Here is a 22,607-nt window from a genome sequence, read left to right as displayed (position 1 = left end):
CCAGGTTTGTAATCACGTATGGTAACTTAAAATTACCGACAAACGATGCGTATTTAATGTTGATAAACTATAAGGACTGATAATCATCATAACTATTACCTGTCCTTAGCTTTCTTCTGTACGTAGAATTAAACATAAAAAAGGAAGTATCTATTTGCTTGGAGTAAAAAGCATTACACACGGGTTGTAACGTGAATGAAACGACTGCACTCGGTGTTTATCGATCATCGACTACTAAAAAACTTTGGTCACCATATCTACGGCCGGTGGCGTACGATAGACCATGCCCCAATGGGCTCCTGGCCGATAGCGTACAGTATGGATCACTCGTCTCGGTCGGCTCCTCAAAACAATCAGTTCACGCATTGCCTTAGTCAGAACGTCAATTACGATACGTATCGTCGCTGGGAAACGGTCCCAGAGCATGGAAGTAAAGGATCAAAATATTCAAAATCAAAATCCACTGCGAATCCATGCGCCAGGGATGGGTTCGAGTTTACACTGATGAGCTACAACATTTTGGCGCAGGATTTGCTCGATTCTCACGCGACAATGTACAGTGAGCACGATCCTCAGGCGCTTCCTTGGAACCAGCGCTGCAAAAGATTGATGGCAGAGATTGACACCATCAAGCCGGACATATTATGCGTACAGGAACTGGAGGAGAACCGTGCCGATTCGTTCTGTCGTGAGTTGAACCAGGATTTCGGCATGTTGTACAAAAAGCGAACGGGTTCGGACAAAACGGACGGCTGCGCGTTGTTCTATCGGCGCGATCTGTTCGATCTTGTTACTCACCATAAACTAGAATTTTACCAACCCAATGTTAGTGTAAGTACTGTGTGCGATGCATACGACGAACCGTGCCCGACTCACGGATTAGTTTTTGTTTGTCTTTTTGCAGAAATTGAACCGAGAGAATGTGGCTATTATAGCAAAGCTTTCGCTAAAAGCGAACCCACGAGCCAAGCTCGTCGTTTCTACGACGCATCTGCTTTACAATCCCAACCGGCAGGACGTTCGGTTGGCACAGGTACAGGTGCTGTTGGCCGAACTAGATCGTCTAGCGTACAGTGGCACGATGCGGAGCGGAGTACCCCGATACGATCCCGTCATACTGTGCGGTGATTTCAACCTGCAACCATTCACAGCACCGTACGAGCTGTTGAGCAAAGGATACTTGCGCTACGACCGACTGGAGTCACGTTCGCTCCAACCACCATCCACTGAGTGGCACCGTTACGGTGCGAAGGTTGGTAAATATTTCCTTCCACCGGCACTTGGCATTACCGACAAATGTCAGCACAATGCGCTACGGGACCGGGAGCAAGATCACGGCGATCAGATTCCTTCTTCCGACATGACAAAGGTAACTGGAGCAAATACGTTGAAACGTCGGCAACTTCTATTGTCTCTGTGTTTTTTAGCTTCATCATTCAAACCATCGCAGTGATAAAAGCGTAACGAATGATTCTGAAAAGAGCTTGCAATCCCCTGAAAAGTCCGACCGTCAAAATGATTTCTCTTCCGGTTCACTTAGCCATCGTTTCGTGTTTAACTCTGCCTACCGTCACCTTGGACCCGATTCGGAAAAGCAACAATATGCAACCACGTTTCAAAGAGAATGGGTAACGGTTGACTATCTGTTCTACACACCGTACCGTTCGGTGGCGGAGTGTAATCGTACACTGCCCAACTGGAATTTAGAGTTGCTGAAGACGTACTCGTTACCAACCGTGCAGCAATGCTGTTGGGAGATTGGCTACATACCGAACAAGTTGTTCGGTTCGGATCATTTTTCGTTGGCCGGTCGCTTTTTGCTTACCATCCCCAAAGAGGACCAGTGAGGAAGCAAAAGGATGCAAATGTAATAGGCTTGAACTGACTAAATTTACGACTGGTTTGTCGTTGAATGTTAAGGAACAAATAACGTTTTATTATGCTCTCAATATCCGAATAATAGTCGTTCGCGTAACGCCGAAAAGAATTTCTACACGTGAGTAAAGAAAAGCACATAAAGGCATCGTTTATTATCAGTCCTTGTTTGTCGTTTTTTTTTATAATGCACTGGATTGGTGTAATACATGGTAACGGGACATAAGCCATCACGTTTAGAATACTGATGTGAACTGATCGCTCGCAGTTAGTAGGAATGTTTCTTTCTTGCACCGTCCCTAGAATACCGTTCGACATTCATCAGCTTCGCTTGCCCGTTCGACCTCATCCCCCTTGGCGTTGTATCATAAGTTGTGCGTATCTTCGCTAGCGGTTGAAGTTACCATTACTTCCCGGTTTTCGTACGCCCAAAATTTGTGGAACTCAATCAATATGGAAACGACCGTTTCACCGTGACCACAGCTGATCAGATCCTTGAGCGTAATGCGGGTCGGATCAACCGGTTTAACCATGTCGAAAATTTCATCCTTCACATCATCAAAGTTGATCGGTTCGGCGCGATGGGCGGATAGTTCCTCCTGTATGCCCTTGAAAAAGTAGTTCAGCGTAAACGCAGTCAGGTAGCCCTTGTGCTCAACGTCCAGGATGCGAAACAGGTAATGCAAACTTTGCGGCTCGGAACGATTTTCGAGCGCCAGCACAAAGTCCAGGTACGTCTTGTAGTCCATCTCGCCATCGTATGTAAGACATTCGGCAAATACACGCTCGAGGAAGATGGGCGTTAGCGTACCGGATCCATACCCGATCAGTTCCTTCTTACTTAGCATCCCGTTGTGATCTTTGTCGAGATTTAGGTAATGCCCATACACAGACAGTGCCGATGGTGCGGAAAACCAGTTCAACTCCTGTGCATCCTTCGGAATTTCTTCGTCACGCAGCTCGAGCAGATCGTCCAAAAAGCTGCACGTTAGCACATCCCGTATCCGAATGCGGCCCGTGCGCAATGGATCCAGAAAGAAGAAAAACTTACGCACCGTCGTGCACACGTAAAAGCTGTGGAACGACTTTTCTAGCCCTTCCAGCTGTGGGAACGTCGGTATCAGCTCCAGAATGTAAGACTCCATGTCCGACTCACTCAAGAAGCCCTGCCCAGTGTAATCGTAAAGCGAGAGACCGATACGCGTCTGTTGCAACCAAACTTTGCGCATTGTGTAGTTGAACAACGAGATAACACTGATCTTACCAGGATTGCTGCTCGATGCCAACAACCGTGAGAACGTCGTCGCTGTAAGATATCGGTGAAATTTTTCTCCTGCGATCATGCCCACTTTGCAATAGTTCTCGTAATTGATGTACTGCTCATCACCCACTATAGGCGGCGAATGGTGCTTCTCTAGCAGGCTCCACAGTAGCTTAAATTCCCCATTGTCGAGCAGCTCCTTACTACGCTTCTGAAGAAAAAGTGTCCGCGCTTCTTCGCGCAACTTTTGCGCTAACGAATCGGCACTCTTCGGCAGCTCGAAGTGAAACCGGGGAATGTAACGATACGAGTCGACTGCGGGATCATCGTTTTGCGTTTGCTTCTGTGCCTGGACTGGCGATTTACTGGATCCACTGTTGGCTAGTTCGGTACGATACTTTTGAAACAGAATATCCTCAATCTCATCGTCCGTCTTCGAAGGGTTCTGTTGGTGTAGATCTGTAGCTGAAAATGTTCCGTTTTTAACTATTACATTCACTAACTAAACCAAACCCATCTTTAACCTACCGTTCGCTTTGTTTTTATCGAGATTAGCCAGCACCTTTTCACGGAAATTACTCATTTTGTATGAAAACTTTGTGCTGGAATGTTTTTGTGTGTGGTAGCATCTTGAATTGTTTGCAAACAAAAGTCGCATAGCAACGGACGCAGCAGCAAAAACGCTTCGTTCGCTGCGTACGTGCACTGTGGGTGCGCTGTGGTTCAGCTGAAAATGACAGCACCCTTTGCAAAGGAATTTCCGCATCCCTTTTTAAAATTTTAATTTTTTTTTTTTTTCAAATAGTTATGAACTATTCATTTTTACTTGAAAACTTTTTATTTTACAACATAGCAAACCAAGAAGGCCTGTCAGTCTGTTTTCACATCAGTGTGAGTTACACGATGTGTTGATTTTAGCTAAAGTTGTTGTGTTATGTATTTTTTTATTGTGCTTCAAGTATTATTTCTATCACGAAAAATTCAACATGATTAGGTACATTTGGAATGTACAAGTCACTGATCTTCGTTAGATTAGTGCTTAGTTTGATAAGTGCAAAGTGATAATGACAGCTTTTCAGAGGTAAGTAACACACAGATTCTACATTTCACGAACGTTATACTACCGTGATACATCCGGTAGTGTTCGCATTATTATATTCATACCGTATAGTACAAGTGATCACACATCATCACGATTGCAGGCGTGTTTCTTTTCTATCACCTTCATTATCTATCACCAGTTTTTATCTTTTGTCGAATTTTTATTACAAAACTCGCCTTTTGGAACGTATTACGTACACCGATAGGATAGGCAAGAGCAGGGCGATACGGGCTTATCTTTTCTTCTGCTCTACTTCAGGTTGCCATGAATCATTGATCAGACCAATCGATTTGGTAGCTGTCGCTTTCGGCTTGTCGAGGCTTTTGCGCTTGATTCTAGCATACGGTCCCACGGCCGGATCGGTGATAAAATCGTACAGTACACGCACCCAGGAGGTGTGCTGGGGCATCGTGTCGTAGTACTCGGGTGCGATCTTCTTAAGCTCCGGCAAACGGCTGCCAGGGATGGCTGGAAAGTCATGATGTTCGTTATGGTACCCCACGTTAAAGGTGATCCAGTTGAGCGGTCCGTAGTACGAGTACGTTTCAAACCCTTTCGCAAACATGTAATGCTCGGCAATAAAGTGTCCTGCCACCGGATGCAATCCCATGGCCAATACTGAGCCGATCAGCAAGTAAGCCATCATGCGCCATCCGAACACGAGTATCACCAGCGCATTAAACGTGAGCTGTACGGCGGTGTTGATGATTTCCAGCTTCGTCACCGGTAACGGATTCACGAACAGTGGCCGAATGCCGTAGAAGAATGGTTGCAGACAAACCCAGATGAACTTACCGAAGGTGGTACAGAACAGTTTCGCCTCGAGCAGCGTGGGCACATCCGGATCGAGATCATCATCTGCTAGGTGGCGATGGTGGAGGTTGTGGTACTTTTTAAACGAAACCGACATCGGCACGCCGATCGGCAGATTGCACCACATCCCAAAGTACCGGTTGGCAAGTGGACGTGCGTACCCGAATGCCATATTGTGCGATATCTCGTGGTTGGCCAGCATTAGCGAGTGATTGATAACGCCCCCGAAACAGTATGCCACCAGCACAATCATGGGCCACGATTGGTTCTGCATCACGTACAGCATCACGATTTGCGTAAGCACCATGGCGGACACGATGTACTTAAACGTTGGATCCGGTCCGAACAGCTTCTTGATCTGGGGATACTTTTTAACCATTTCCTGCCTTCGCCAGGTATGCGGTTGGTCATCGTACACCCATTCAAAATCGGTCCGGGAAACGCGCTGTCCCATCCTTTTTTCTTATGATGCTTCCGCTCTTTCTCTCTTTTTGGCACAACCGAATTACTCTGAGACGGTACCGGTGAAGGTACGCTCCGCACAAGTCTTCTAGTTGCTCGGGTGCTAATCCGGGTTACCTTCGCATCACCTGGTGTATTCCGAACGTTTGCTCAGCTCACACTGCGTTGATAATTGGCACCGCGGGAACGTATCCATCGATATGAGAACCAAGCGTTCCATTGGGGTGGTGATAACATTATTTGCCATCGGCACTTATCTCGAGTGATCGGTATAACCGCGCGCGCGCTTGTGTACGTTCGACCTACGTATCGGTGTGTTAGATAAAAAAGACGAAACCTAACGTTCATCAATCGTATCTTGTTTGATATGTTATCGAAAACTCCAAATAGAACCAAACAAGATATGGATTAGCTTGTGGGTCAGGTTTAGTTGAACGCAAAGTTTCAACTATTACCTGAACATTTGCAGAATATTCTTATAACTGTTACTACACCTCAAAGAAGCGTTACTTTTGCATTAACCTGGCGCCCCAAGTATAGCGTGTGCCGTTCAGGAGATTCAAATTGATCGCCCATAAAACGTACTAAATATGTTTCTATTGTAGTAATCCTTACTTAAATTATGGTTTGGGACTTGTTTTTTTTTACTCTTTTTGCCGGTTACAATCATTCGCCAGGAGAAACATTTTGCAACGTGCGGGTACTCATTCATTGTTCAAGCTGATGACTGCTCCTCTGGCAGCTCTACTTGCTCGGGGTGCGTCTTTCTGATGTGCATATTAAGCAATGATTTGTAGCGGTACGTTTTCCCACAAAGTGCACACTCAAAAACTATTCCGCTGTGGGTTATTTCGTGAGTTTTCAAAGCATAGCTACTTTTAAACCGCTTCGGACATTGGCCGCACGGATACGGTTGATCTGTCGAATGGACTTTCATGTGCTCCCTCAATGCGCGGCTGCAAATGGAACGTATCAATTTGTCACAAAAATGATCACGGATTCACAATTTCAACGTTTTTCTTTGGGCTTACCTGACTTTGAACGCTTTGCCACATATATTACATACTACATTCCTAACGTTCGAATGAGTTCTTCGCATGTGATCGGACAGGCTGGATTTCTGATTAAATATTCTCGAGCACAACTTGCACGTATACCGATCGCCAATTCCGTGATGAGCAATCTGATGCAAAACAATACGAACATAGTTCAGTCGGATTATTACAACCTATGTATTAAATTACATTACACTCACCATGTGCGAAAGATAGGAATTATTGTTTGTGAAACCCTTGCCACAGACTGGGCATGTTTTAGTTATGAGTTTTAGGTGCACGGCCTTTATATGCCTGTCCAGGTTACCTTTATCGGTCATCCTTACTGGGCAGTGCGGACAAGCATGCTTCCGATGGTTTGCATGTGATTCAAGGTGAGCTCCAATGTTTGTAACTAGTTTGCCGCACAAGTTGCATAGCAGCTGAGGCAGATACGATTTTCTGGTACGCTGCGTTATAATTACACGCTCCTGTGATTCTTCATCTGGGATATTTGTTGTGGTGGGTTGTGCCAAATTTTCCGAATGTTTGTTAATATTAAATGAAGAATATTCATAACCGTGCTCATAATCATCGCTTTCCGAATTTTCCCCGAGATCGATGTAATTGGCAGAGTAGTTCTCTTCTTGGTTTTTCCATGCTTTCTGGTATGGACTGTTAGCATCATTAACATCTTCTTCATCATCATCATCATCATCATAAATCTCAACAACATCCTTTTCTACTTCCTCATCATTATCTTCGACATCAAAATGTAAATCTAACGGATCCCTTTCTTCATGCATTTTAGGTTTAACAGATTCGGTAGGGACACTTTTCATACTAGCCAGCAGTACGCCGAGTAGCTCTTGAAAGTGTGCATTATTTTTTAAACAAAACTGCCGAAAATTGGCTGAGATTCTCAATTTTTGTGTACAATTGAAACATATCGCGTACGTAAAGTTTTCGTCCGTGTTTATCTGCAAATATAGAGCGTGGCTCGGTTAACAATGCTGCGAGTGTAGTGCAGAATGTCCTCGGCTTACCTTTATGCCGGTGAAACGTTCTACATCTTTGATTGAAAGTGGTAATATTTCTTCGATTGAACGAAGTTTATTTTCGTCCTGGCACAGACAAAATCGACAAATATTTATTAAATCTCGCGGCACTGAATCCATTACGAGCTGAAAGAATTTCCCTAAACAGTACTGAAACAAACCCAAACAAACAACTGTCAAACAATGGCAGCAACGGATCACAGGGTGACTTTTTTCAATAAACAGCAGTTATGAACTTTATATAAAACGAGCTGAATTTGATTGTATAGCTAATAAAAACCATGCCCCATGCTAATAAAAACAGATCCGTACACAAAAATACGTTAATAATTAAATCGTAATTCTCGTAAATTATAACAATCCGTGTCGATTTTAAACACTTTGTCTCATAATAATGACAACAGCGCCATCTATTAGTCATGGTTCGTACTTGTAATGAATAAAAAATGAACATGGAAATTGGCGCACAAGGATGATCCTTCGCGTTCGACCCAATCCTGGATTTATCGTGATGGATTCAAAGCAAATATAAATTCAGTGCAATATCATCATTTCCCGGAAAGTTATTTATTTGTGCCTTAGTTTTTTCGTGTAATGTTATGAAGTCTATTGAAATGGTCTCTTAAGCAGACAGCGCTCACGAACGTTTTTGAACATGCCTTGCATTCGAATTTTTTCCCCTCACTTTGATGGCTCAGCTGAAAGCAAACGGAATATGAATTCAAGTGCGCACAGTCGGCATCAAACCAGATCGAACTTACCATATGATATCTGTAAGTTTTATGATGAATGAAGCCTTTACTACAGATGGTACATGTTTTTCCTATCACCTTCATGTGTACAGTTTTGATATGCGATACTAGGTTGGTTTTATGTTTAAACTTTTTCGCACAATGTGGACATGCCTCGCCGACATCCTTAAGATGATTGACCCTGTGGCTTTTTAGATGATTCGTCATTAAACCACACATCTCGCAAAGATGTTGCTTACGTTTGCCAGTCGGACGATCTTGTTCAAACCACTCATTATCCACGGTGGTCGTTGTAGAAGTATCGCTGTACTGTACAGCAGGTAACGGAATATCCCGTTTGCGTTTAACAAAATATGGTCGTTTGTTATTTTTTTCAAACCCGATTAGATCCACCATATCTGCTCCACATTCGTCATCATCGGACCATGTTTCTCCAGGTGCTATATAATTAGCTGAGTACGAAAGCTCATCTTCGTTTTCGAATTTTGCAATTGTGCTTAAATCTTGCAAATATTCCTGAATATACTCTTCCTCGTACAGGATCTCCTGGTTATTTTTTGGACTACATTTGCCGGAATATTCTACAGGTTGTTCATCAAGCGTGTCGAAACAAATCGTGTCTTCCACCTCGACATCACTTTCTAAATATTCAGCAGTCTCATCCCGTGTCAATTCAGCACTGGCAGTCAGGACAGCGCATAGCTCGTGGAAAAGAGTATCATTGCTTAGGCAGGTGTTCCGGAAGGTGGTAGAAATTTTCAATTTGTTTGTACATTCCAGACATATTGCGTATGATCCTACTCGGTCCGCACTTATCTACGAAAACAAATGCAGCGCTTTGAATGCGAGGTATTTCGATAGGTTGTTTTCAATATGTATAGCTTACCTGAATCCCGGTAAATAGCACTAAATCTTGCATGGTAATTGCAAATTCGGACAAACTTGTTATAGGTATCAAATATGCGTCGTCCTGGCACAAACAGAAGCGACAAATGGTGAACATTTCCTGCGATGTTGTTGCCATCTCGAGACGCAGAAAGATTGTTGACAAATATTGCCGCTCATACCAAATGTCAAATATCCTTCAACGGAAGATATTTCACACACACGCACGCACACTCTTGCAACATGTATTGTTTACTACGCATACATGAATGTGTTCCATAAGCACACGAAACATACGCGGATTCGCGTATTTCATAGCATAAAATTTAATTAAAAGATAAAAAAAATGGTCACAATTCCTTCAAATTCGATCCAACGATCTATTTATATATTTATTACTGTTCTCTTTCCCAAAATCGCCTGAAATGCTTAATATGTTACTAACGAGCTAACAAGGAAGTTTGCTTAAAACAAAAAGAATATGAATTCAACTGTACATACGCAGCCTCACACAGAGCCAATTCCAAAAATGGTATATGATGTCCCTACATGCGTTATGTGTATTGTTTGTGATAAGTTTTGATTGTTTTTTTTAAATTACTGATCAAATGCAGGAATCAGTCATCATCCAAGGGAAACATTTGGCCGCTGTTGTGCCCTACATATTCTTCCTCATTTTCCAGTTCCTCCTTCTCTGAGTGCATCTTTCTGATGTGCATGTTGAGCAGTGATTTGTAACGATATTTTTTCCCACACAGGACACAATCAAACAATATTCCGCTGTGGGTTAGTTCGTGAGTTTTCATAGCATACCTACTTTTAAACCGCTTTGGACATTTGCCGCACGGAAACGGTTGATCTGTCGAATGGACTCTCATGTGATTCTTCAGCTGTTGACTGCAAATGGAACGAATTAATGTGTCACAAAAATGATTGCGTATTTATAAATTTACCGTTTGTGTCGGCTTACTTGTCCTTGAATGGTTTACCGCAGATGTCACAAGGCGTATCCCGAACATTTGAATGAGCTCTTTTCATGTGTAGGGGTAATTTTGATTTGTGACAAAACGTTCTTGAACACACCATGCATGCAACCCGAGTGCCAGTGCCGTGTCGGCCTACCTGAAATAACACAATACGCACACAGAATTTAGTCGGATTATACCTAGTTTAATTTTGCATTAAAACACACTACACTTACCATATGCGTTTGGTAGGAATTATTGTTTGTGAAACCCCTGCCGCAGACTGGGCATGTTTTTACTATGATTTTCAGATGGACGGCCTTTACATGCCTGTCCAGGTTACCTTTATCGGTCATCCGCTGAGGGCAGTGTGGACAAGCATGCTTCCTTTCATTTGCATGAAATCTAAGATGGAATTCATAGTTTTTAACTAGCTTACCACACAAACTGCATAATTGCAGGCGGCGATATGATTTTTTGGTTCGTGTCGTTAAAGTTTTGCGCAACGGTGGGTGTTCATTCGGCGGGATTGCTACAGTGGGCTTGGTCCTATTTTTAGAACAGACTTGTGATGTTTTATTTCCGCTTTTTTTCGATAATGCAGAATATTCATGGTCGAAAATACAGAAAGTAGGCTCACGGTCATCACTTTCTACACATTCGCCTAGAGCGATGTAATTGGCAGAGTATTCGCTCCATGCCTTCTGATGGTGATTGTAAGCATTATTATCATTGTTTTCAAAACCAGCAGCAACATCATCTTCTAGTTTAATTTCTTTATCTTCGTTGTCGTTATCTACGACAACAAAATGTAAATCTAACGGATCCTTTTCTTCATGCATTATAGGTTGAATAGATTCGATAGGGACACTTTTCATACTAGCCAACAGTACGCCGATCAGCTCTTGAAAGTGCACATTATTTTTCAAACAAAACTGTCGGAAATTGGCTGAGATTTTCAATTTTTGTGTACAATCAAAACATATCGCGTACGTTAAGTTTTCGTCCATGTTTATCTGCAAATATCGAGCGTGGTTCGGTTAAAAAAGCTGCGACTGTAGTGCAGAATGTCCTCGGCTTACCTTTATGCCGGTGAAACGTTCTACATCTTTGATTGAAAGTGGTAATATTTCTTCGATTGAACGAAGTTTATTTTCGTCCTGGCACAGACAAAATCGACAAATATTTATTAAATCTCGCGGCACTGAATCCATTACGAGCTGAAAGTATTTCCCTAAACAATATTGAAACAAACCCAAACAAACAACTGTCAAACAATGGCAGCAACGGATCACAGGGTGACTTTTTCCAATAAACAGCAGTTATGAACTTTATATAAAACGAGCTGAATTTGATTGTATAGCTTATCTCAAGCTAATAAAACAGATATGTACACAAAAACACGTTAATAATTAGAACCTTTCGTAATAAATTCTCGTAAATTATAACAATTCGTGTCGATTTTAAACACTTCATAATAATGACAACAGCGCCATCTACTAGTCATAGTTCGTACTTGTAATGAATAAAAAATGAACATGGAAATTGGCGCACAAGGATGATCCTTCGCGTTCGACCCAATCCTGGATTTATTCCTGTTGGATTCAAAGGAAATGTGCTTTTCGTGTAATGCAATCATTTCCAGAAAGGTTATTTAGTTTGGTTTTAGGTCTGTATCACATTTGTATATTTTTTTCCATTTTCGTTATCACCGTTATTCGGTGCTGGACAGAGCTGCTTCTTTTACTAAAATGACTTATAATGTGTTTTGCATTTATTGATAATTTATTTTTTACTGGTGTCCTATTTCACTTTCATTGAAGTTTACTCGCCTTCGAATCCGTTGTTTTAAATCCCGCATATGAATTTGTTTCTCAGCATTATGAAGCCTATAAATGTGATCCCTTATGTAAATAGAATTCGAGAACGTTTTCGAACAATCCACGCTTTCAAAGGTTTTTCCTTCACCTTGATGATTAAGCTGAAACATTAAAATATTGTTGAACAAACAGCCACAACTTTATTTTCTACACACTATAAACATAGGCTGTGTGAGCGCTTCAGTTTGGGTTTCTTTTATTTGGGAGCTGATGTTAAGATCTCCTCTTAGTCTGAGTCTGTCATCTTTTCCACGACGGCGCTGCTGCATCTGCTCCGTTTTCTGAAAGTATAAATTGTTAGTTATCATCGTGTGCCTTCCATCAATGTCACTAACGAATAATTTTGTTAAATAACGAATTAAACTTACTTTTTAATCCGATTTGTAACATCAATATTTCTTATTTTTCTACCGGCATTATGAAGCCTGTTAAAGTGATCCCTCAAGTAAATAGAATTCGTGAACGTTTTGTTACAATCCTTGCATTCGAAGGTTTTTCCTTCACCTTGATGATTAAGCTGAAAGAGATTTCCTGTTTAAAGCATTCTAAAAATTAAGCTATACATGTTTAAACATACCATATGATATCTGTACGTTTTGTGGTGAATGAAACCTTTGCCGCATATGTTGCACGTCTTCATAACAGTTTTCATGTGCACAGTTTTTATGTGTACCTGCAAATTGTTTCTTTGCTTTGTTTTTGTTGGACAGTATGGACAACTGTATGTGCTTTCCTCTTTATGAATTACAACGTGAGATGGAAGGTGTCGCACTATTTTGCCACATATATCACAAAGAGGACATTTACGTTTTCCAGGCTCACGTACACATCTAACGGGTGGTGGAGCTGATGGGTTTAAGCTAGTATACCAGTCAATTTTGTGCTTATCCACATCCTCGAAAAAAACGGTTTCTCCCGGTGGGATGTAATTGGCCGAATACGAGAATACCTCTTCAGCGGTATCAATTGTTTGTGCAGTTTCCTCATTACTTGTATCCTCGAAGAACTGATCGTTTAGTGAGTTTTCCTCATTACTTTCAGGGCTTTCCACATAATTGGCGAAACATCCATCTAAAGCATCAAGGTCGTCATTCTGCGATTCATCTGAGCTATCGGCTATTTCGATTGTGTCGATAATTTTAGCACGTAGTTCTTTAACACTGGCAGCAAGAACAGCGAAAAGCTCTTGAAATAGAGATTCATTGCTTAAGCAAGCATTTCGGAAGGAGACCGAGCTTTTCAATTTGGTTGTACATTCCAAGCACATGGCGTATGATGCTATGTTTTCCTCATTTATCTGCAAACCCAACATGAATGGTTAGTGAAAGAAGTGTTTCAAAACATGTGCAACTTACCTCTACTCCTGTGACTATGCTTACATCCTCAAAGGCGAGACCGAAATCCATTATATCTTCTAATGGAATTAGTAATGATTCGTCCTGGCACGAACAAAATCGACAAATTTGGAACATTTCCGGCGTTGCGATCGCCATCCCGAAGAGCAGTATATGCAGTTGTTGGTAAATAAAGATGCCGTTGTCAAAAGCGGTGTCAAACGTCACCAGAATGAACGTCGTCACGCACACAGAGAGGATTCAAAAGCAATTCAACGGACACGTCTCGCGTTGCTAGGATACTCGAATTAAAATGTGATTGCTGCGAACAGCTTGGCACAGAGTCTCCTTAGCTGTTACGCTAGGAACAGCAGTTGGTGACGAGATATCGTAATTATGTTTCTTCCGCCAATTTTGCCCAAATGCTTGTTGCAGACATATCATAGGTTGATACGACCATTCGTTCTCCATGTTGATGTTCAAATCCTTAACGCGTATACGTATCCTTCCTTCGATTATAAAAAAAATCGCTAGTAAACAATCGTTGGCTGCGAGCTTAAACTAGGCATATTAATCACTCGAGTTTTCAACGATTAGTAGTACTATGACGACTCGATTGAAACTGTGTTGCAATGGATACAGCTATGACGACACGCAGTAAAATGTGTTTCAACAATCAGCCACAAACGGAATGAGTAATTAGTCGGGTGCTCACAAGTGACTCGATTTTAAATATAATTGCTGGGAATAATCCGCCACGGATGAACGTAATCCAAGCTTGTTTGGACTTCGGATGTCAAAAGCACAAAGTTGTCTCAAAATAACAAGAAAAATGTTCTGTTTGTTGGTGTTAAGAACCGTTCTATGTAATGTTTACTGCATTTTTAAGTTTAACCAAGAGGAAATTACACATGTACTACAGGGCTTACGTAAAAACTTGTCTATCCTAAGTACGAGTAGAATGCAAAATTAGGTTCGATTCCGTTGATGGTGTAAGATTCGAATTATTACTACTTACATATCAAACGCTACTATCACTTCGTGGACTTGCCCTGCTCCACTGATCCTCTAAAACGCTCGCGGTCGAGCGCCATCGTTCTATCTCAATTTGGACCTAGCACGCCACTTTTGTCCATGTAGACGACCTAATATGACGTTCAGGGCTGGGTATTCTGGTGCCATTCTAATGACATAACCCTCCCATTGGAGCATGGCGAGTCTAATTCGCTATATGAAAGTCATTTCGTTGTATAACTCATAGAGCTCGTCATTACAGCATCTCGCCCATTGTCTTTCCATATTAAATTAATATTTTAGCTCATAAAATTCGACTGAACACGTCTGATCTGTGTTTAGTTAGGAGTTCGGAAACGTGTCCCAAACGAAGGGCTTACTATTTTATTATTCTGAATCAATGTTTGATTTTTCACTGCCGGATCTGCTTCGTTTCCTAAAATGAAGTTTTTTATGTATATTACTCTTTATTTCTATTTCCATCCTATTCCGTTTGTTTGTTTTCGATAATTGAAAATAACTTACCTACGAACTCGTTCGCCTGTATTCTTCTTTTTGATTTGTTTGCCCGGATTGTGAATCCTGTTCATATGATCCCTTAAGTAAATAGAATTCGTGAACGTTTTCGAACAATCCTTGCATTCGAAGGTTTTTCCTGCATCTTGATGATCAAGCTGGAACATAGATAAATGTACGTTAAAAGATAAAAAAATGCTACACCGTTTTCTTACCATATGATATCTATACGTTTTGTGGTGAATGAATTCTTTACTGCATATGTTGCACGTCTTCATGACAGTTTTCTTGTGCACAGTTAGTATATGTTGGTTTAAATTGTTTTTACGTTTGATTTTTGCAGGACAATGTGGACAACTGTATGTGCATTCCTCTTCATGATTTAATAGATGGGTTTTAAGGTGTAAGACTGTTTTGCCACACAAGTAACAAAGAAATTGAAAACGTGTTCCAGTTTTACGTTTATATCTAGGACGTGGCGCAACTGGAGGATTTAAACGAAATGAATTCCAATCAATCGGTTTGTTGCTATCCTCATCATCAGTCAATGTTTCCCCCTGTTTGATGTAATTGGCCGAGTACGAGAATTCCTCATCATCTGTATCAGTTGTTTGTGCAGTTTCCTCACGATCCTCGATGGATTGTGCGTTTTGTGAGTTTTCCCCAATACTGTTTTCCTCGATGAACTGATCGTTTTGTGAGTTTTCCTCATTACTTTGAGAGCTTTCAACAGAATCGGTGAAACATCCATCTAGAGCGTCAAGGTCGATATTCTGCGAATCGTCAGAGTTATCGGATAAGTGTACCACTTGGGTACTTTGAGGACGTAGATCTTTAACACTGGCAGCTAGAACAGCGAAAAGTTCTTGAAATTGAGACTCATTGGTTATGCAGGCATTTCGGAAGGAGACCGAGCTTTTCAATTTGGTTGTACATTCCAAGCACATGGCGTATGACGCTATGTTTTCCTCATTTATCTGCAAACCAAACATGAATGGTTAGTGAAAGAAGTGTTTCAAAACATGTGCAACTTACCTCTACTCCTGTGACTATGCTTACATCTTGAAAGGCGAGACCGAAATCCAATATATCTTCTAATGGAATCAGTAATGCTTCGTCCTGGCATGAACAAAATCGACAAATTTGGAACATTTTCGGCACTGCGATCGCCTTCCCGAAGAGCAGTGGATGGCGTTGGTTGTTGGTAAATAAAGATGCCGTTGTCAAAAGCGGTGTCAAACGTCACATAGGCTGCTGTCTTCACGCACACCAACTAACCAAATCAACATGCTTTCTCGCTTTGGCAAACAAACAATCCAACCTGCCAGAGCGAGAAAGCATATTCAGGTAGGTAGTTCCGGCATCTCGCGTTGCTAGGCTACATAAATATCGTATCTCAAAACAGCACCAACAATTTACGATATGTTTAAACGGCCAAAGGAGTTTGTCGCGACTAAATACGTTTCATCTGGGTTGAATTTGAACAAACATACGAAATATTCATAGTTTTATTGCTCATGTAAAACAACCGGATCGTAATGACTAGCTTACTTTTCAACCAAGTCAGCAGAAAGCTTTGGAGCAAGGTACAACAGAGCCGAATATAAAGTAGCAAAGTAAAATGTTTGCAATCAATCTTTCACTGTTTGCACCAGAACGCCGGATCTGCTTCGTTTCCTAAAATGAAGTTTGATGTATATTTCTCTATATTTCTGTTTCAATCATATTCCGTACACCGTTTTCGACAAGTGAAAGTAACTTACCTACGAATTCGTTCGCCTGTATCCTTCTTTTTGACTTGTTTGCCAGTATTATGTATCCTGTTAAAATGATCCCTCAAGTAAATAGAATTCGTGAACGTTTTCGAACAATCTACGCATTCGAAGGTTTTTCCTGCATCTTGATGATTAAGCTGAAAGAGATTTTCTGTTTAAATCATTTCAAAAATTAAGCTATATGTACATGTTTAAACATACCATATGATATCTATACGTTTTGTGGTGAATGAAGCCTTTGCCGCATATTTCGCACGTCTTCATAACTGTTTTCAAATGAACAGTTTTTATATGTGAATTCATGCTGCCTTTATTCTTTACTTTTAGTGGACAATATGGGCAACTGTGTTTGTATTCTTCTTGATGCATGTCCATATGGCTTGGAATGTGTCCAACCATTAAGCCACATTTGTCACAAAGGTGAAATTTACGCTTCCCTTTAACACGTATGTATGCAACGGATGGTGGAGGCCGAGGATTTAGGCTGAAGCGATCCCAATCAATCGATTGGTTGCTATCCTCATCCTCAGAAAACAATATTTCTCCCGGTTTTATGAAATTGGCTGAGTACGAAAATTCGTCTTCTTCGATATTACTTTGATTGAATCCGTATAAAGATTCAACGAAAATGGTTCCAAAAACACTTAGGTCAAAATGTTGCGACTCGTCACAGCTGTTGTCTGCGTTAGGCGTTTGGGCACCAGATTCTTCAACACTGGCTCCGGCCAAATCGAAGACGTCAGGCGTTTTGGCACCAGATTCTTCAACACTGGCTCCGGCTAAATCGAAGACGTCAGGCGTTTTGGCACCAGATTCTTTAACACTAGCTCTAGCCAAATCGAAGGCTTCAGGCTTTTGGGCACAAGATTCTTGAATACTGGTAGTCGGTTGAGGACATAGTTTACGAAAAAGAAAATCGTTGCTTATGCAGGCATTTCGGAAAGTTACCGAGCTTTTTAATTTGGTTGTACATTCCAAACACATGGCGTATGATGCTATGTTTTCCTCATTTATCTGCAAACTCAATATGAATGGTTAGAAACAATGACGAGAAAGAAGTATTTCAAAACATGTGAATCTTACCTCTATTCCTGTGACTATGCTTACATCTTGAAAGGCGAGACCAAAATCCAATATATCCTCTAATGGAATCAGTAATGCTTCGTCCTGGCACGAACAAAATCGGCAAACTTGGAACATTTCCGGCGTTGCGATCGCCTTCCCGAAGAGCCGTGGATGCAGTTGTTGGTAAATAACGATCACAAAGAGGACTGTCAAATACATAGATGTCAGCAGATGTCACCAAGCGCACTGAGATGAGATTTTGATTATAAAATATTTTATATTATAAAACTTTATTATAAAAATATGATATGTTAAAAGATTTTGTATTATAAAATAGAAACTATTTCGGAAATAAAGGTAAGAGAGAACGAAAAAAGGTATTATAGCAAATCGAATTACGTTTATTCTGAAATCAGAAATTTATCAATAGGTGAAAAAAGAAGCTAGTAGGCATATTTTCCAGTTCCTCAAATCTTCAGTCGTTATGACAACGAAATTATTTGAGTATATTCTTCTCTTCAAATTGGCCTAGAATTGAGAGACTTCAAACACTTGAGTAGTGCTGGAACGCCCAATCGCTCTATTTGGTTCTCCATCGCGTCTGGTCTGAACTAATGCTTTCGTATGTGCACTTCTACATACTTTGGTTAAATACTTCTCGACAGTTTGGAGGGTCACACCGATCTCCTAATGGCTATCTTGCAAAAACTAACCTGCTTGCCTTCCGTCTTTCGTTGAACTTTTATTTAATCTTCCGTTGGCTTAAAACGGTCGGACGGACAACAACCGGGTTCGACGGACTCATCCATTTGCAGAACTATCAAAATCTTTCAGATGCTTCCGCGATCGTATCCGAGCGACATTTAAAATCCGGTTGATAATACTAACAAGCCATAGATCAAAGTCCTATCACTGTTCTGACTGTTCTATAGTTAATAAACTGATAGAGCTGTCTAATTCACAATTTTTTATTGCATGGATTTTGGTACCACGTGTTCATGCTGAAAGCATAGAAACAAATAGGTAAAGTCGCAGATCCTATACCGTCATATCCGTCTTGCTTTCTAGCATAAGTGTTGCACACAGTTTACGCGTTTGCACATGGCGTATTCGTATATACAATGAGTCAATGAAGTTGTCACACGACATTGAATTTAGGTGTCGGTAAAACTGTTCGGACCGTCCCCCGTAGCAAGGACTGACAATCCGGCTACGCGGTAAAAATAAATCTAGTACGCCAGAAATGGCCCTAGAGGTCGTAAAATAAGAATAATAAAACAGTTCAGAAAAACTTTATCAAATAAATAAAATAAAAATAGCCAACATGTTGAGAACAACGACGTACTAAGTCTTCCTTAATGTTGAACTCGAAAATACGGCTCATTTTTGTTTTCGCGCAATATTGTGAAGCCTGTTGAAGTGATCCTTTAAGGCATTCGAATGACTAAATGTTTTCGAACACGCCTTGCATTCAAATACTCCTCCTTCGTCCTGGTGAGATTTCTGTAAGAAAACGAATTTATCAGATATGTGTTTATGCGTGTCTAAAGCACTCAACCTTTACCATGTGATAGCGGTACGTTTTATGATGTACAAAGCCTTTACCGCATATTTCGCACGTTTTCCCAATCGTTTTAAGATGCACAGTTTTTATGTGTGCCACCAAGTTAGCTTTTTGTTTCATTTTTACCGGACAATGAGGGCATGCTTCCGTGATATCGTCCTCATGGTTGATAATATGTTTTGGCATGTGCTTCACGAAAATACCACATATGTTACACAGATGTAATTTCCGCTTTCCACGCACACGTATATCCATTCGTGGGTATGATGGATTCAATGCGGTATATATTAAATCCCTTGGATCAATATCCTCCTCATCCGACACTAATGTCACACCTGGTTCAATGTAATTCGCAGAATAGTCCTCTGTTGATTTTTCATCATGGACTCTTTCCATGTTTTGTGATCTGCACTTGATGTGTTCTTCTGTGTATGAAATTTCCTCCTTATATGTTCCGCTAGATACCGATTCGTTACAACTGTTTTTTGTATCATTTTCATCCAAACCGTCGAAATCCAGCATATCTATATCATCATCTGATGATTCTGCACATTCGATAGCTTCCTTTTCGGCACTTTCCACCAGCATACTGTGCAGCATTTGAAAGCGCGAATCATTGCTCATGCAGAAGGTACGAAATTCGGCTGACATTTTTAATTTGTTTATACATTCCAGACAGACCGCGTGCGACATGTTGGACAACTGGAAAACATCAAACGATTAATATCACACAGCAATCAGCTACCAGGATCTGAGCTAAAAAGTGCACATCTCACCTGAATTCCTGTAAACCGTTCAATATCTTCAATTGTTAGAAGTTTTTCCAATGTTTTTGCAATCGGTATGAGTAGTTTCACATTTTGGCACAGGCAAAATCTACAAATATCCGATAATTCGCGCAAAATGCTCGCCATTTCGATCGGACCGAATTTGTTGTTTATTGCAAAGCGACAACAAATGTCAAAACCCCTCTCATGTCAACAAACATCGTCTTCACGCACACATCTTTCATTACAGGGTGCTTCATAACGAAAACTCAACCGTTAGATTGTTTCAAACGTTTTTTTATTGCCCATTCTGAAGTCGGGATCCTTCTGGCCACCAAGGGCCTGGTTGAGATGGTTGAGGTGCTGATCTCTAAAAGAGAGGAACAAGGATCAAATCCCATCCGGGTCGTACCCTTATTCGTCGGACTGACAATCCATCTAAGGGATAAAAAAAGTCAGAGAGCCACTAGTGGCAGGGCATGACCTTTTGAGATTGTAGTACCCCAACAGGAGTCGGGATTTATGAACAATAGGAGGTGGCCATTCTAAATGAATATTAAAAAGTAGGATTTTGTGGAAGAAGTCGCTAACAGCGTAACCATTAGTTTAGTCCACACCGCTCTAATTGGGAAGAACCGTTCAATTTTAAAATACCAATCAAGTTTTTAAACGATTGCTAGTATTTAGCAGTTTTGACAAATGGGTGAATAACTTTTTATTCGTATGGTACACATTTTTTAAACACCTCTTTGTAGGAACTAGGAGATACAAAGGATACGATAGTAGAGGGAGAAAGAGAAAAGGAAAAGTAGGAACAGCGAGATAAGAGAAATAAAGCGGAAGAAAAATGAATCCTCAATTCAGGTAGAACTGTTCTCCAAAGCGCATATACCGGTGAACAACTTTCTGTAAAGTTCCGAAAAGCGCATTCTTCCACCAACCGCTACAATCATGCTCAAGCAATTATTTAATTTTTTTGCTTATGCTATGAAATCTTTTAAGATGTTGCTGGTATCCGGATGGGTGATTGAATGTCCTAGAGCATGGTTTACATTCGTAGCTGTCGCCTTCGCTTTTATGTGCACTCTAAAACAGAAAAAAACATATATTCGACGAAGTTGGATTTTTTTTCGATAAATTACCATATGATATCGATACGTTTTGTGGTGAACGAAGCCCTTGCCGCATATTTCGCACGTTTTAGTTATCATTTTGAAGTGCACAGTTTTTATGTGTGCCAATAAACTATTTTTTGTTTTTATCATAGCAGGACAATGTGGGCAGGCGAAAGTGGCTTCAGTAGCGTGAGTGAAATAATGATAGGAAATGTCGATGACCATTTTGCCACAGGCATCACAAAGGTGCAATCTCCGTTTCCCTTTTACACGCTGACACGAGCCAACACGTGGATACGATGGATTCAATGCGGTATATATTAAATCCCTTGGATCAATATCCTCCTCATCCGACACTAATGTCACACCTGGTTCAATGTAATTCGCAGAATAGTCCTCTGCTGATTTTTCATCATGGACTCTTTCCATGTTTTGTGATCTGCACTTGATGTGCTCTTCTGTGTATGAAATTTCCTCCTTATATGTTTCGCTAGATACCGATTCGTTACAACTGTTTTTTGTATCATTTTCATCCAAACCGTCGAAATCCAGCATATCTATATCATCATCTGATGATTCTGCACATTCGATAGCTTCCTTTTCGGCACTTTCCACCAGCATACTGTGCAGCATTTGAAAGCGCGAATCATTGCTCATGCAGAAGGTTCGAAATTCGGCTGACATTTTCAATTTGTTCAAGCATTCCAGACAGACTGCGTGCGACATGTTGGACAACTGGAAAACATCAAACCATGAATATCACACAGCAATCAGCTACTATGATCTGAGTGCACATCTTACCTGTATTCCTGTAAACCGTTCAATATCTGCGACTGTTAAAAGTTTGTCCAATGTTTTTGCAATCGGTATGATCTGTTTCACATTTTGGCACAGGCAAAATCTACAAATATCGGATAATTCTCGCAAAATGTTCGCCATTTCGATCGGACCGAGTGTGTTGTTTATTGCAAAGCGACAACAAATGTCAAAACCCCTCTCATGTCAACAAAAGTCGTCTTCACGCACACATCTTTCACTACAGGGTGCTTCATCCATTACACTTTCCCCGGTAGGTAAAATTATTCGACATTCTCGCTAGGTGTAGCAATTGTACCAATTGGCAAATTTGTACAGTGATTTTACGGAAACAACGGCTGTAACAAATCTATTGGGATCAAATTTCCAAATTTGTCTGTGATGTAAAGCAAAACGAAATGTTAAATTTAAAAAATATTTTAAACGTTTTTGTACGCTGAATAGAGTATGAAAAGAGTTCTCAGAAAAAACACTCTTTCCTACACTTTTGCGTAACATTAAAAATAGTTTTATAACAAGCATGATCCTTTTATTATAGGCAGTGTTCCTTTTTA

At 40.8% G+C, this 22,607-nt stretch overlaps 6 protein-coding genes across 28 annotated transcripts in view; 1 reads left to right on the top strand and 5 right to left on the bottom strand.

Moving 5' to 3' along the window:
- The window catches only part of LOC125768481 (zinc finger Y-chromosomal protein-like), a 103,817-nt gene extending 95,993 nt beyond the window's left edge, over positions 1-7,824 (bottom strand). The window contains exons 1-4 of one of the 2 annotated variants that reach the window (XM_049436203.1): positions 7,594-7,824; positions 6,769-7,527; positions 6,545-6,696; positions 6,229-6,469 (exon numbers count right to left, since the gene is read on the bottom strand). In XM_049436203.1, the coding sequence (XP_049292160.1) occupies positions 6,229-6,469; positions 6,545-6,696; positions 6,769-7,527; positions 7,594-7,725 (1,284 nt within the window). In that variant the 5' untranslated portion in view covers positions 7,726-7,824. Of the gene's footprint in view, positions 1-6,228; positions 6,470-6,544; positions 6,697-6,768; positions 7,528-7,593 lie in introns of those variants that run through there. The other variant, XM_049436204.1, reaches the window with a different exon arrangement.
- LOC125768475 (protein angel homolog 2) lies at positions 69-1,899 on the top strand. The gene is made up of 3 exons (XM_049436183.1): positions 69-831; positions 905-1,369; positions 1,428-1,899. The coding sequence occupies exons 1-3, from the start codon at positions 196-198 to the stop codon at positions 1,845-1,847; spliced, it is 1,521 nt and encodes a 506-aa protein (XP_049292140.1). The 5' UTR covers positions 69-195; the 3' UTR covers positions 1,848-1,899.
- Positions 2,002-3,846, bottom strand: LOC125768472 (serine/threonine-protein phosphatase 2A regulatory subunit B'' subunit gamma-like). Of its 2 annotated transcripts, none has more exons than XM_049436177.1 (2): positions 3,665-3,846; positions 2,002-3,595 (listed from the first exon to the last, which is right to left on the bottom strand). In XM_049436177.1, exons 1-2 carry the CDS (start codon positions 3,792-3,794, stop codon positions 2,241-2,243), a joined length of 1,485 nt encoding a protein of 494 aa, XP_049292134.1. In that variant the 5' UTR covers positions 3,795-3,846; the 3' UTR covers positions 2,002-2,240. The 2 variants fall into 2 exon arrangements, with proteins under 2 accessions (XP_049292134.1, XP_049292133.1); XM_049436176.1 differs by having other exon boundaries at positions 2,002-3,601; positions 3,665-3,845.
- Positions 4,234-5,505, bottom strand: LOC125768487 (sphingolipid delta(4)-desaturase DES1-like). Its single transcript, XM_049436226.1, has one exon. The coding sequence runs from the start codon at positions 5,503-5,505 to the stop codon at positions 4,471-4,473; it is 1,035 nt and encodes a 344-aa protein (XP_049292183.1). The 3' UTR covers positions 4,234-4,470.
- Positions 7,825-8,134: 310 nt separating the features above from the next.
- Positions 8,135-11,585, bottom strand: LOC125768479 (zinc finger protein 200-like). Of its 7 annotated transcripts, none has more exons than XR_007418904.1 (7): positions 11,290-11,585; positions 10,444-11,223; positions 10,196-10,364; positions 10,056-10,139; positions 9,244-9,950; positions 8,367-9,173; positions 8,135-8,303 (listed from the first exon to the last, which is right to left on the bottom strand). XR_007418904.1 is itself a non-coding variant. In XM_049436189.1 (7 exons), exons 5-7 carry the CDS (start codon positions 9,379-9,381, stop codon positions 8,184-8,186), a joined length of 1,065 nt encoding a protein of 354 aa, XP_049292146.1. In that variant the 5' UTR covers positions 9,382-10,139; positions 10,213-10,364; positions 10,444-10,566; positions 10,647-11,223; positions 11,290-11,585; the 3' UTR covers positions 8,135-8,183. The 7 variants fall into 6 exon arrangements, 2 of the variants coding, with proteins under 2 accessions (XP_049292146.1, XP_049292145.1); XR_007418901.1 differs by having other exon boundaries at positions 10,213-10,364; XR_007418902.1 differs by having other exon boundaries at positions 10,060-10,139; positions 10,213-10,364.
- Positions 11,586-11,604: 19 nt separating this feature from the next.
- LOC125768483 (zinc finger protein 846-like) lies at positions 11,605-22,358 on the bottom strand. 15 transcript variants are annotated; one of them, XM_049436216.1, is made up of 8 exons: positions 17,810-18,170; positions 16,928-17,740; positions 16,715-16,863; positions 16,503-16,628; positions 15,987-16,419; positions 15,167-15,928; positions 14,961-15,109; positions 14,406-14,871 (listed from the first exon to the last, which is right to left on the bottom strand). In XM_049436216.1, exons 5-8 carry the CDS (start codon positions 16,101-16,103, stop codon positions 14,823-14,825), a joined length of 1,077 nt encoding a protein of 358 aa, XP_049292173.1. In that variant the 5' UTR covers positions 16,104-16,419; positions 16,503-16,628; positions 16,715-16,863; positions 16,928-17,740; positions 17,810-18,170; the 3' UTR covers positions 14,406-14,822. The 15 variants fall into 15 exon arrangements, with proteins under 15 accessions (XP_049292169.1, XP_049292172.1, XP_049292180.1 ...); XM_049436220.1 differs by lacking the exons at positions 14,406-14,871; positions 14,961-15,109; positions 15,167-15,928; positions 15,987-16,419 and adding exons at positions 19,356-20,057; positions 20,132-21,208; positions 21,265-21,972; positions 22,039-22,358 and having other exon boundaries at positions 16,425-16,628; positions 17,810-19,294; XM_049436217.1 differs by lacking the exon at positions 16,928-17,740 and having other exon boundaries at positions 16,715-16,877; positions 17,810-18,171.
- Positions 22,359-22,607: the final 249 nt, after the last annotated feature.

This window comes from Anopheles funestus, chromosome 3RL (assembly GCF_943734845.2).
Source record: "Anopheles funestus chromosome 3RL, idAnoFuneDA-416_04, whole genome shotgun sequence".
NCBI classification, from domain to species: Eukaryota; Metazoa; Arthropoda; class Insecta; order Diptera; family Culicidae; genus Anopheles; species Anopheles funestus.
The sequence above is the reverse complement of the archived record's forward strand: the minus strand, read 5'-3'. Positions and strand labels throughout refer to the sequence as shown.

Coding starts and splice junctions, on each gene's coding strand:
- LOC125768479 (XM_049436188.1), bottom strand. CDS start 9,381: ATGGCAACAACATCGCAGGAAATGTTCACCATTTGTCGCTTCTGTTTG. Junction 9,174..9,243: donor TGCTATTTACCGGGATTCAG/GTAAGCTATACA, acceptor TTGTTTTCGTAG/ATAAGTGCGGACCGAGTAGG. Junction 8,304..8,366: donor AAACTTACAGATATCATATG/GTAAGTTCGATC, acceptor GTTTGCTTTCAG/CTGAGCCATCAAAGTGAGGG.
- LOC125768472 (XM_049436176.1), bottom strand. CDS start 3,794: ATGCGACTTTTGTTTGCAAACAATTCAAGATGCTACCACACACAAAAA. Junction 3,602..3,664: donor CGATAAAAACAAAGCGAACG/GTAGGTTAAAGA, acceptor GAACATTTTCAG/CTACAGATCTACACCAACAG.
- LOC125768475 (XM_049436183.1), top strand. CDS start 196: ATGAAACGACTGCACTCGGTGTTTATCGATCATCGACTACTAAAAAAC. Junction 832..904: donor TTTACCAACCCAATGTTAGT/GTAAGTACTGTG, acceptor GTCTTTTTGCAG/AAATTGAACCGAGAGAATGT. Junction 1,370..1,427: donor CTTCTTCCGACATGACAAAG/GTAACTGGAGCA, acceptor TGTGTTTTTTAG/CTTCATCATTCAAACCATCG.
- LOC125768487 (XM_049436226.1), bottom strand. CDS start 5,505: ATGGGACAGCGCGTTTCCCGGACCGATTTTGAATGGGTGTACGATGAC.
- LOC125768483 (XM_049436208.1), bottom strand. CDS start 18,010: ATGTATTTGACAGTCCTCTTTGTGATCGTTATTTACCAACAACTGCAT. Junction 15,110..16,927: donor AAACGTATAGATATCATATG/GTATGTTTAAAC, acceptor TCTATGTTCCAG/CTTGATCATCAAGATGCAGG. Junction 14,872..14,960: donor ACAGGCGAACGAGTTCGTAG/GTAAGTTATTTT, acceptor ACTTCATTTTAG/GAAACGAAGCAGATCCGGCA.